The 14022-nt window shown below is 42.5% G+C and overlaps 1 protein-coding gene across 5 annotated transcripts in view; it reads right to left on the reverse strand.

The window, feature by feature from the left end:
• The window catches only part of bcas3 (BCAS3 microtubule associated cell migration factor), a 315169-nt gene that overhangs the window by 67625 nt on the left and 233522 nt on the right, over nucleotides 1-14022 (reverse strand). Inside the window, exon 23 of one of the 5 annotated variants that reach the window (XM_026193353.1) lies at nucleotides 7281-7617. The exons of the other annotated variants lie outside the window; for them this stretch is intronic. Within the exon in view, the coding sequence (XP_026049138.1) occupies nucleotides 7595-7617 (23 nt within the window). The 3' untranslated portion in view covers nucleotides 7281-7594. Of the gene's footprint in view, nucleotides 1-7280; nucleotides 7618-14022 lie in introns of those variants that run through there. 5 annotated transcript variants of the gene reach the window in all.

A 14022-nucleotide genomic window follows, 5' to 3' on the forward strand; every position in this document is an offset into this window, starting at 1 on the left:
TAGCTCAGCGGAAATTGCTTCAAGTGCTGCAGATTTTCATCTTGTGATCACGTATGTAGTGAAATTAAAACACAGCATGAGTCATCATAAGACTTGCATTTGCTTTACAGAAACAGGACTATTAACAGCCACGGTGTGCCCATATAAGCAAGAAGCCGTATTCCTGTCACGGGGAAAAAAAAGGCTTTCGATCAGCATTCAGATTACCCTTGAAGCCTCCCCGAGAGCCCAGCTGATGAAATTAGTTTAGGTGGGTTATCAGCTGCTTATGGTAATCTGCTATATCCTTGATTTTGTGTTTCTCATCTCCGTGTTCGGTGCTGCTGCAATGTTGATGATTGTCTCCATCTGTGTTGCTGAAGCTTCTAACGGTTTGATCCTGCACTGTGATGTTGAATGCCATGTACACGTTAATAAACAAGTACTAAAGTACAGTACAATATTTTCTATTTTTGTCAAGCAGTATTAAAGAGAAAGAAATAAACTCGTCCATCCATTTATTTGCCGGCTGTGGGTAACGAGCTGAGTCTGGTTGACTACTAACCGGACGATTCAACCCTCGACTCCTCCAGTCTGCATGTCAGAGTCGTCCTGGGCCAAAGAATGAACCTGATCCTCATTCCCGCTGCTTCACACTCGGCTAGCTTACATTACCACATTAACATTAACTAACCATTCCTAATATTATTTCTGTTCTGCAAATCATCTTTTTTCCTAAAGGCACCTGAGCAACAACGGTGCTGCGTATCTGGGCCCAGGATACTCGTGCAAAAGACGTTATTAATCACTAGAGTTTAACCTGTGGGTTAAATAAATGTTAAACATAAATAATAAACGTCAGGAGTGATGCGGCTCTATGACCAAAAAACTCATGTTTTGTACTGAAGGTCAGAACTGTAAGAGAAAGGCGAACTCTGGTCCAAAGCAGCCGACTGCGAGTGATACCAGTATTAGCTCGCGTGTCTCACCAATGCCTGGGCCTTTATGATTTTTTACAGTGGACTCTGTTTGACAATCGGTGCCATCCTGCTATAATCTGCTAGATGTTGAGAAACCCCAGTGATGACATGAGCCACGAACTGGCAGCGATACCCTCTGACAGCAGACGCAGCACAATCCATAACCCTTACCCAAACACCCCCGCTCCGTGCTCCTGATGGATTAGCCCGTGTCTATAGGGTCACACAAGGATGGGCCAGCTCAAAGGAGAGGAGGGTGTTGTGAGGAGAGAGGGGTGTCTGCCCTGTCTCACCTCTACTGGCCTTTGGCGTGGTCTGTGATAGGATTGGGCATATCTAAGCCAGAGGGAGGATAATGAATGAGGGTGTATTATTTGTGAGTGTGTGAGACGGTGCCAGGAACATGTGTTATGAATCTATCAGACTGGGCGCCCGGGCCGTCATCGGGTGGAGAGGGGTCCAATTCCAAATGCACTGGACTGCTAGGATGACTGGCATGTATGACAGCTACCTGACCCTCCCCGCACACATTTCCCTCCACCCTGACAAACAAACGCACACAAGCTTCCCCAGTGCTCGACACTTTAGACTGATTGGGCTAGCAACTGCAACAGCTGGCTGGGGATTAAGGCACGGCCAGATTCAGTGTGTATATATTTCCATGTGTGTGAGTGTATGTGTGTGTTGTTGCAAAGGGACTGGCTGGTCCCTCTGGCACCTGTCGCCTAAACCCAATCCCTGCCCTCCTAAGCCGGGTGGATGAGCGGAGCCCCGTCCTCCTGTGGGACCCTGCACTCCTGCCCCAACGTGCTGATAAGGTCAGCTGGGTAGCAGGGCATGCTGGGGGTAAACAGGGGTGAGAATGAGGGCGGGAGTCAAATTAGGAGGGTTGTCACTCCAAACAGATGTGAGGATATATACCTCGTGTCCGAAACACAACAACACGGTGAAAACAAGCTTAAAGGAGCGTTAAATTACAACAAACATGTAAACGATACACGAGTGACCTCAATGCCACCACTGCGAGCACCCACTAGGGAGAACATTATGGGGTCAACACAGCTTATGCGGATCAGTGTGCTATTAATGGGACTTATAACACATGAGGGTGAAAGGGTCTGACAATTTTACCCCTGTATCTGCAAAACAGCGTGAACACATATAGTGAAATATTGGCAGGAGAGCACACATGCTGACCCTTTCATAGCCAATTCTGATGAGAGAAGATAGCACTGAGCTCTCAGCGCCCTGCCTACGACTCGTGTGATGGCTCTATTTCCACAGCTGCTCAGCACATCTTCATCTGTTGCTGTTTGTTAAGAAAGTCCTTAATACTCACTAGATGATAGCACGACAGTTTTCCAGGAATTTTACGTTGAAAAACTGAAATACTTCAAGATCAACACACTTGTTTGGTACTTGTTGTCTGCATTGTTTTGGTTAGTTTGGAGGCTTACAGCTCGCAGAGAGTCAAGAAGCAAGAGGGTGAAGCGCATGTGAACGTGAGAGCCAGCACAGACCAAAGAGCAAAGTCAGCTTTAGCGAGCCATAGAAGTGTTTGCTTACAAATAAACAAAAAACAAAAAATAGACACAAATGTGACAAAAATCTGCGTCTTCCGGCTGACAAACCTTTCAGGTTTATTCACATCAAATCACCGCAACAGTAACCACAAGGCATATTATACTGTAAGCTTAACAAGTCCAGTTAGACCAGTCAGGAGTGGTCAGCTGGGGGATTTGCAGCATCTCTACAAATCTTTGCTGCAACGATGAAGCAGGGAGAAGCATGACCACTCTATGCCACAAGTGCAGAAACACACAGACAAACAAACACAAATCATATTTCATTACTGTTGATCTACCCTGTTAAAAACACAAGGGCTGAAATATACATTTTAAGTAATAAAACTTTTTGAGATGCAGTTGCATTAAAGAGAGAAGAGAAAACAACATTTTTACAGCCAAAACTTTCAAATCATAATTAATGCAAGAATTTTACCAGCTGTGACATCACTAGGCTGTATTTTAAAGTCAGACATGAATTTTTCTATTGTACATTATATGAGTTCTAAATGTGCCCTGCAAGGACTGCTCTATTATTTAGACTTGATTACGTGTTGTATGGTAACCACAGTCACAGGGACATGTTTATTACATGATCCTAGTTTTTAGATTTAGAAGTTTTCTAACTCGCTCCTTCACATACTGTTGGTGGTTAGCTGAGTAGCCTCCCATGACATGTTTATTACAGGCTTTGTGTCTGTGTGGCATGGCAGTGATGTGTAGAGCCCGTTAAGTGAATGACAGAAGTCATACGCTTTCAGTTTCATCAATTTTATGACAAGATTATGAGCACGTAATGCCAAAATTCAGCACATTCCTTCTGCTATTTATCTGAAAACCACCCTCACTTTGAGATATGAAAACAAGCATTTTTATGATTTCTGATCCATTACATATGATGTAATCAATGCCCTCAAGCTGCAAACGAGCAAGTAAAGAAAGCACCCTGTGATGCCTGTCACACAAGTTTTAATGTCATTTCTGAAGATGTGCTTAACTTTTATGGAAACACAGCGAGGGAAAGTAACATTTACTTCCTGTCATTTTGCCACATCTTTCAGACAAGTTCAATTCATTAACATAATTTAAGTTAATTAATTAAAGATTTAGATTTTAGATATTATACTAAAAGTTTATAAAATGAAAACATAATTCAAAATTCACGACTAAAACGGATGAATAGACTAATTGTATGGATTTGATGTACAACGCTGTGTGAGACTTGCAGATATTTCTTAGTATGGATTGTTTTGGGATTATTGCAGATTACAAAACAACACTGCGTGAAATCTATTTTTACACCAGGTGCTGCTGGAGTGTTTGTGCCCTGCATGTGCAGCCCAGCGAGTTTTAGTCGTGCCTTCTTGTTCTGTTTGACTATTGGCTGGTTTAATCAACCGTGCATGAATAGGTGTGTGCGCCTGTTTGTGTGTGAGAAGTCGGGTCTTTTCTGGCCCTCAGCAGATCGGTGTGATAGAAAGCAGATCCAGGCTCTGCTTCTTTTCACCCGGCGCTCACAATAACCTCAAACCAGAAACACACACACGCGCGCACACACACACACTTGCAGGTAAGCAAGATTAAACAAAGCAACACAAACGCATGGAGTCAAAGTACTGCGCCGTGGACACACTGCTACTGCTTTGCCGAGCACATAGTGACAGGCCCCAGTCTTACTGACACACGCACACACACCAGTGTCTCCAGCCCTGTCAGGCTCTTTGACCGTGGCGAGATTGCATTACACCTCAGAGGAGGAAACTTTTAACACAACGTCTGGCTGTGGCGTCCAGAGGAATAGTCATTAAGTGAAAAAGGATAACTGAGGAAAGATAAAACATTCCCACATCTGACACGCTCACACGCAAACGCAGGGAGTTTTATAAGATGGGCAGAAGTGCTAGGTGAAGCTGTAAAAGCAAAAACAGGGGCTGTTTCCAAAGGAGGGGTTGCTCTGAACACACTGGTACAATAATATCACAGCACGGCTATAAATGTCACAAGTTCAATCTTCAGAGTGACTGTAATATTAGCCGCAGTGATTCGCAGACAGGGAGGGGAATCTCTGCCAAATGTCAGAGTGAGGCCACGAATCAACAATCAGACTTGGATACAATGTTCCTGCTACAGGTGAGGATGCAGCTGTTTTCTAAACCTCTCTGTTACCTTAATTAATTACGACCTCACATTTTTGCTCACGTGCAGAAAAATCCCCTTAAAAATACAAACTAAATTAGCGTAACCCTTCCTTTTTAGCCTCGAAGGTTAATAATAAATGAATGCGGAGCATTGTGCCAAAGGGTTTTGAAACGCTTGGCTAATAATTTTTCTTTGGTAAGATGAAAGGATGTTTTTCTACTCGGTGACTCGGGGCACCGCCCAATAAACATCGGTAGACGTAATGGTTTCACCAGCAAAGGCAGCCAGAGAGAATGTGATGAATTTTCCTTATCGGAACTTCAAAGTCCAACATTTTCCATCATTTGAGGAAGAGTGTGAGAGAAAAGCAGAAAGGCTTTCTGGCAAAGTGTTACTGCGATGCCTCCACTTGATATGAACACACACGTCTGACTCATTCTGCTGGCCCTGAGAGTTCACCACTTGAAGGAAATGATTTACTCGTCCAAATCCTCCCTCTTGTTTGATCCCAGGGAGCTGGAGCAGAGGTGGGGGAGACGCTAGTTTACCAAAGTGTGTTTTTGCCATCCTTTCCCTCCCTCTTCTTCTACTTTTCTAGCTCCTCTGCTTAGGTCGGCCATTTTGTAATTTACTGCAGTCATAAGGCCCGTCGTCGGCTACGAACGGCGCGGGATTATGTGAAACGCTGTCTGGCGGCATATTTCACAAAGGAGATCAAACAGAGAGCTAAGTGATTTCTTTTTTTAAGGGCAATAAGTTACAGAGTTCCTTCTCGCAGCCTCGAAGGGGATGACTTTGCAAGATCTTCAACTGAAGTATTCATTGCACTTCACAGAATTTCGAAGAAGAAAAGGCTCAGTAGCTCTGGATGTTATCCACAAACTAGAGCCAAATTCTTTGCATGCAAAGTGCACAAAACATACCAGACTTAATACTTCTCAGGAAAAAAAGCAGACGTTTCCACCTCATCTGTCAAAAAGGCAATCTCGCCTCCAATCGGGAGATCTGTAGTTTGCTAAATCCGCACAGAGGAGAGGTGGGCAGCAGTCCAGTTAGAGAAAGAGAGACCAACAGAAGATTAGCTGCTGATCGTTCATCATACCGAAAAAAGGAGACGGTCTCGGCAAAAACAAAACTAAATGAGAAGACGGACACAGCTTGTGGCACAATGTTTGCATTGAAGCAAAGCTGTCAAAGGGGGCGGGACAAAAGCATCAGTGACAGATTCAGATATTTTCACTAGAAGGATTTCACTCACCAGAGTCGTGAATTTAAGACTCCTGATGGTTGCACTTTAAGTCAATCCAGCAAACTAAACAAAAGTTAGCAAAAGTGGCGAAAAAACACTCTGCTTAGACAGAAGTGGATAAAAAACCAGAGACTGATTGACGGACACGTTTTTAAACTGGACCGCAGTTTATCTAGGACTGCACAGTCTGGTACTGTGGGCAACACAGCACGAGTTAGTGCGATTCCCAGTTAAAGTGGTAGTGAAGACGGTGTTGGTGTCAAGGTTTGCAAATATGTATTAGTTGCGTATATTTGACAGAAAGAGACAAAAAAATATTTCAAACAGCATTAAATAAAATAACTCCAAACAACCATATGCACAAAAGAACTCCCTACTGTGGCTATGACAATATTCCAGTGTGGACCGATGTGGACAGATCCACTTTGCCATCTGGCACGCGTGCACGCTCTCACGCACACACACCTGGGGGCAGCCAACACTTGTGCTCGTGAAAAACAAATACAGATGGAAATGCGTGCCAACACACACAGAATCAAAGCGCCCGGTTGTGCACCTACACACACAAACAGCACCGAACGTGTGATGAGAAACTCCAGTAGCAGTTTGGCTGTGCCGGTGTCAGCGCTGTGCAAACAGAGGCCGGTTGTTGACGCGCCAGATATATGGGTGTTATTCTTCCTCTGCGTACGTGTACGTGTGTGCGCGTGTGCGTGGATCGCTGCTGGGACTCCCCTTGGCTAAACCGAGCCTCCCACACCTTCTCTTCCTCAGAACCCCGTCACTCTCTCTCTCTGTGGATGGATTGATGAGGAGCCCCACTTCCCTCATCCTCCCTGAGTTTCTCACGGAATAGAGGGAGAAGAGGAAGATTGAAGAAAGCTGAGCCTATTGGCCATCACTCATTCCTATTCACCTTGGGAGTGTGAAAACCCCCCCGAAATACTGGCAGTGACGAATGGAGCAATAAAGCTATATGCGCCTAGAAGAACACGCAACGCTGCTCATGTTGTGGGAATGTGCACGAATGACATCACCAGCACAGGGATTTAAATACTGTACCTGCCGACTTACATCTGTGCTTTGCACACTCAGTTTGACCAAAGCTGCCAGTAGAAACTGTCTATTGTTTTTATACACTTTAGTAAATATTACTAACAGCAGGGGTGTAGCCATCATTGAGGACACGGGGAAGGCGGGCGTTCCCAGCGCTCCAGTGATTGAAACTCTGCTTACGTTAAGGTGAATAACTGAACAGCATTTTATTGATTTCATAGTAAAATATTAAGAAACTGAGCATAATATAATATATATGTACAAAATGAAGCTAAGAAACAACATAATACTTATTGTCTTCTTGCTCACTGCCTCAGCAATGCAGAGATAAAGAAATGTGGACCCTGGTCTTTGCAACTCTGAGAAGTTAATACAGGAAATTTCTTTCTGAAACGTGAAGTGTCAGGTAATAACGCAGCAAGAGGTCGTCTAAAACATAAACATAAAGGCTTTAAGCATTATTTGATAATAGTGGCATTGGCGTGATGGCTTTATTGTCTGACACTTTTATTTACACTGGGGCACCAAGGGGTCACCATTAAAAGCACAATTAAAGGGCAGCCTCACGACCTCTCCGTTTCAAAGGGATTTCACAGAGACCTCGCCGTCAATTTCATTTGGTAATCTCATAAAATGAAAGAACACTGACCTGTTAGAATCCATCCCACGTCATCAGCAGGACCACATGGAAAAGAGAAAAGAGAACAGTTAGGAGGCAAAATAATGCAGACATGCATTCATCTGTACACGAGCACGGGTTATGTCACAGATCACAGGCTAATTAGTTCTTCACTCCAGGTGGTGACAGTCCTGCTCTGCGGGGAGCCACAGCAGCCAGTGTGTGTGTTTGTGTCAAGTGTCAAAGAACTTCTTAGCACCTCATCACCTTTGACCTCCTGGGGGTTGTTACACGATGAATAACATTAACACTCGATTGCGAGTACACACAGAGACACAGCCAAACACGAGGGTAAAGTATCCCCAGCCTTTAATAGTAGTCGACTGATTTTACAAGTCGTTGTCATCGCTCGTGGCAACTTTACGAGTTGTTGGAGTTTTTTGTTGGTAGTTGTGACTTGAAGTCAGCTGTTACTCATTGAATTTACCCATTAATAAATATGACCCCTCTGTAATGGACTGGCAACTTGTCTGGGATACCTCTTGCCTAATGTCAGCTGGGCTAGGCTCCAGCTCCCTGTGGCTAAGTTAGGATGATGGACAGAAGCACAGATTACCAAAAACAAAGTAACAAAATCATGTTACAACAGAGATGTTGCTTAAATAATATGGCCAATGGTTACAGTGTATGAAAGTATCCAGAAACCAGAAAGAAATTTGAAGCGAGTCAGAAACACTCTGAATCTAAAATGTGATTGTTTTAGAATGACCCGATAATTTAAGGAAGTGATAACCAGTCTATAGCAGCCATATTCAATGTTCCTAAATAATTCTCCTTCCCAGAGTAAAGAGATAAATAATAACAGATTCTGAGGGTATTTGCTAGAGGTGGGAATCACCATACATCCCACGATACGATATTATCACAATACTTAACGCACGATACGATATTATTGCAATTTTTTAAAATATTTTGCGATATTCAGATTCTGTACATAAAGGTAAACTTTATCAATATTCATTTTATCTAATATCAAAGTCTCACACTCAGTCTTTCTCTCATTTCAGTTTTATTGTTGACAAACTGAACGGTTTGTATTACAGTCTAGTCCAACTTAACTGAATGCAACCATCTGGTACAATTATAGCTATTCTGAACTATGCAATTTATGAAAACTATGCAGCCCCTTCAGCAACTGAAGAATTTGAAAGTAAATTAAAACAAAATATAATTTTACATTAAATAAAAAAGTTTTAAACTTAATTAAAATAAAACATGTCTTAAATTAAAATAAGTAAACTGTCATGTTTATTGCTGCCAAAAACAAGTTAAACACATTTGGACAGTGAAGGAATGTCAGGATTCTTGCTCAGAAAAAGGATCAACATGCTCTGAAGTCAGAGCACAAAAACCTTTTTTGTAACAAAATATCGATTTCTGCTGTCCCTGCATCGATACATTATTAGCAAACAAAATATCACGATACTGCACAGTATCGATTTTTTCCCCCACCCCTAGTATTTGCTAAAAAAATTATCTTTATTTTTGTGAATTTATAACTTCAATCTGACACAAAAACTCAGAGGAATCTTTACACATTTCCTAGTATTCGTTATCTCACCTCATGTTAAATTAGATTTGATTCAAAATGACACGTTATTACTGGATGTCATCACGTACCCTCTAATGTCTAATTCACAGATGTTGGAGTATCTGGACTTTTCTCATCACTGCAGTGAGTTTCTTGCCTCAGACTGACAGATCACACGCTGCTTGTCATAGTCGGTCTTTTTTCATATCGACATTTTTTTTAAAATTGCACCACACTGATTGTCTCAAGGGAAACAATATTCAGAATCTCTGCTATTTCACCTTGATTCTTGCTACTTTTTATCTTCTTTAAAAAACAAGCTGTGGCTTTTCTGGCTTCTTCTTTGGACACAGTTGTCTCGGTTTCTTTAGTCTGACTTTTATTAGTTTCTTGCAAATTCATTTCCACTCCCACCGGGAGGTAAAAGTATTTCCTTATATAGAAAAGTGGTGGTGTGGCATTCAGATTTTCTTGTTTTTACGCAGGGTAAGAAGACTTACATGCACACATTAGTAAACAAGGGCCATTGCATTTGTTTAGAAACTATTATTGAGCTAAATAAAGTAGTAATATCTGAACTCCAAAGTCAGCCACGACCACGAAGGAGCGCGGGCCCATCATACTGATGGTAGGAAAAAGCAACAACATGATTAAATTTGTTATTACTACTATAATTATACTTTTAGGGTGTGTTCCACAGGTGTCAATCATGTTAGCTTGTAAAAGTATGAGCATTAGCATAACCCCCCCCCCCAATAATTAGAGGACCCAAGTGTGCCAAGGAGGAAGTATGCTTTCCACTGGGTGAGAACTTCCCTCAGGAGCAGCGAGACCACCTAGCACTGAGAGCCTGGTGACAAGGGCTTTGATTATTATGCCTGCACTCCCTGCCAGGGCTAAATTTAAGTGTTCCCATAAGTCCAGAAGAAATAAGACTTGGGAATGGCCTGGCCTGTGTTTGTGTGAGAGGGGAGAAGTCTAGCTAAGTGTGTGTGTGTGTGTTTGGGGTCTCTTCTGGTCAGCTTTGTCACACAGTCCAGGGGATAATAATAGGATGTGCTACAACTAACTGAGACTAAAGCCGGACTTCCCACGTCTCCCACTCTTTGGTGGCACTTGTGCTATTCTCTAAACACCCGTCGGACCCGCCCCCGCTCATGTGACGAGCGCGCTCGACTTTCTTGCTCTATCTCTCCCGTTCGGCACCTCCCTCGAGCATAAAGAAAACTGTAAGAAAGAGCAGGACACTTCAAGCAACCCCTCGTCTCCCAAGGAAATGTGGATTCCTTGTTTATCTTTGATTAAAAATAACTTTGGGAAGAGGCCGATCAATACTTTCCCTGCGAAAAGAGAAATGAGGGGAAAAAAGGAGGCTGTGGAGGAGGAGGAGGAGGAGGAGGAGTGGCAAGCGGAAAGGAAGAGAAAAAAGCGTGAGAAATTTGACGACATTTCGAAAAGTGTGTCTGTGTGTGTGTGTGCGATGGGTCAGCCATTCCCATGGCCTCGTACAGTAGCCCTGACGTTGCTACTGACTGCTCTGATGTTTTAATACTGACCATATAGCTGCCTTACACACATAAGAGGCCAGTAAAAGCCTTGTAGGAGATGCTAGGAGCCTCGCATGCTATATAAAGGCCTTACGAGGACGGGAGCACTGCTGGGTCATTCCTGCTTGTGCTTTCCTTGGCTCCTTTCAAAGGATCTGCTTATGGTTTCTGTCAGAGATGCACGTCCATTTTTCACCCCATTAACAACTATCATTACCAGCCCAACTGTAGGCTATAATTGGGCCAGCTATGGAAAAGAGTTGTCAAAACACAATTAAATTCCAAACTATGGTGAGAGAGAACAGAGAGAAAGTGCTGGACGGCCATAACATCATATTGCAAGCTTTCCTTGCCCAAAAATAGGAAAGAAAAACACGAAAACCATTATTTTACATCGGAAGGTTTTGGAGGGGATTATATAGACGGGCGAACCGAGCTGCCCGAACGATAGGGCTACTGAAAACATAACAAATAATCACTCTTGGTGTCAGAGATGAAGAATGGACACATTAAAAGCCCTGCCCGAAGATCAAAAGCCAAGATCCCGAGACAGACTTGATTTAGAAAAACTTCAAATACAGCCGTGACCGCTAAGTGGCTGCAAGACAAATTATTATAGCAGAATAAAGATGTCCATGATGAATAAACTACATACTCCTTGTGTCAGGAGGTAGCATGAGCTGCTTGTAAAAAGCTCCATCAGGGCTTTCATTGAGGCTCTGGGACTGGGAAAAAAAGTAGTGAGCCCATACAGCTTCAGTTTCTTAGGAGGAGCCGAGGTTTGGCAATAATAATCTATAAAACCCTTAAAGGTCCTGTATAAAAAATTGGGATAGCAACAGAACAAGAACACACAAGAATAAAAACAAAACATAACAGAAAAAATAGTAAGACGCAACGTACCCTATCAGCTTTATTTTTAATGTGCAGTGGTCTGCGAGATAACACTGGATGACATGGATAACACTGTGGACGTGGATTTGTTTTTGAAAGACTGAGAAAACTGGTTATCTCCCTCGAAGCTAACCAAACAGCAATGAAGAAAAAGAGAAAAAGCAGTCCTAAAACAACAAGAACCAGATAAGACTTCAAGTCTGTCATCTAACACCAATTCTAGTTTCTTTTTTTATACCAGTAGGTGGTTGTCATAATGCTCACTAACAGCAAAAGTAATTATTTTTCTGTGTAGTGATCCTCACTTGCCACATCCAAACTCTATGCTGCAATCAAGTTGTAGCAACAATGTTAGATTTTAGCTCTTCTGTATGATTGTGACTTACACCAGGCAATAAACGTGTGTCTAAGAAAAACTGGTTACTTCTGGCTTACATGAAGAATATATCACAGTTACTTGTTGCTCGCTACATGCAGTAATTTGCAAGTATGTGTTTCTTTTGTTTCCACGATTCAGTCCTTTAACTTGCCTCGGTGATCGGCATGTTTTCCAAAGTCAGTGTCAGCAACGTTTCCTTTAATCACAGCAGGAATAAAGACATACAAATACATCATAGCCAATCACGTCGAGTCGTGAATGTCTGCGAATGTGGCTTCACTCCTAATCAAAACATAACATGTCCTGTGGCTGCATTCAGCCGGCTCTGTGGGCTACTGTCAGTGCACTTTCTCTGCCAAGTTTCTCCTTCTCTGACTATTAAAATCTCTACAGTATAAACATCTTAAAAAAGGTGCTTACTATTTTGTGACGCTTAACAATTACCACTGCCTCTTATCTCAAACTTAAATATAGCTGTGCTGCATGGGAACACCATATCAAGCACAACCCTACAGAGAGTGTTAACAACACAGTCATCTACAATAGAAAAGCATAGTGCGAGGCCTAAGACGACGTCTGTCTACCAAGGTATCTGGTGCTAGAACAGCGTCTATTAAACCATACAGTAGTGGTGTGTGTGTCGGCTGACATAAAGCAGAGAAGGCTGGGTAGTGGAGGGGAGTTGCAGGCCTCTCTGCCTCTGTAATCTGGCCTGATTTATAGAGACTAGCCCAGCTCTCCCCTTCCACCTCCGCACTGACACACTGGGCCTCCTCCATTGGAGACAGCCTGGCGTCCACACACACACACACACACACACACACACACACACACACACACACACACACACACACACACACACACACACACGGAAAGTCATGTGCATAGAACCAGGCATGAGTGTCTCAGTTGCACAGTAGTGCATGCAACCAAACCACATGTGCCCATTGCTTAACCAAATGAATACCAGACACAGAAATGAAAGGCATCTAAATGTCTGCATGATGTCAGAATAGAAAAGTTCTACATCGAGAAATTATTTTAAAACAATGTAAGAAACAATTTATGGAAAATTAGGTTTTTTTTTATATCATCAAAACAACAGAACCAAAAAAAACCTTGCAAGGAAAACAATTTCATTACAATCACTGGCATCCTGTCACAGCAAGCAAGGCAAGCAGCGCTCATTTACTGTAATCTTGTCAAGCCGAGAGGCCAGCAGGTTTTTTTTTTTTGGCGTTTTGCACATGCGCAAAAGACTCGTCTTTGACAGCAGACTGATGGGAAACTAGCGTGTTAGGCAGGCTGCCACTGGGTCTGCTTTCACTGCTCTGACTTCAGCTACCATCTGCACTCTGTGTGGAAACACAGCTAGCATCAGCAAGTAGATGATCGCTCATTTATCATCGCAGCAAATGAGCTTTCGCTTAGTAACCACCTCGGCCAACGTAAGAAACTTGAATTACTTGTTTCGTACGTTAAAGCTTTGACGATGGAGACGGGAACACCTGCCACGTCTGGTTTAATGAACCATTGCAGGCTCAGATTAGCATATGTGAGAAATCACTACTTTGAATGAATGTACAAAGTTTAATCCACTGTTTTGCTGATATAACACTTTATTTTCCATTAATATTTTGGCAGATAGCCACATCGCCCAGTGCTCAAGGCTTTGACTTCAGCTGTGATGCATTTTAAAGTTGTAGGCCGGTGTTTCTAAGATGATTAAATGTAGTTTTTTAGAGATACGTGGTCCATTAAAGACGGGATTTTATACAAAATGTTACATTACTTTAGAATAAACACAACAGAAAGTGTTTAAAATGATAAGTGAGTAATAATAGTATTGAAATACACCTAAGGTTTGATCAAAAATAATAATGATGTAAAAATATTACAAAATACATGTATGCTTTCAAAAATCCACAGTACACCCATATATCCATGGCCGGCCTACAGACAATCCAATGAACACACTATATTTGAAAAAAAGGAGATTGGTTGCTCTAACATCCTATTAGGTC

This window comes from Astatotilapia calliptera, chromosome 14 (genome assembly GCF_900246225.1).
Source record: "Astatotilapia calliptera chromosome 14, fAstCal1.2, whole genome shotgun sequence".
Classification (NCBI taxonomy): Eukaryota; Metazoa; Chordata; class Actinopteri; order Cichliformes; family Cichlidae; genus Astatotilapia; species Astatotilapia calliptera.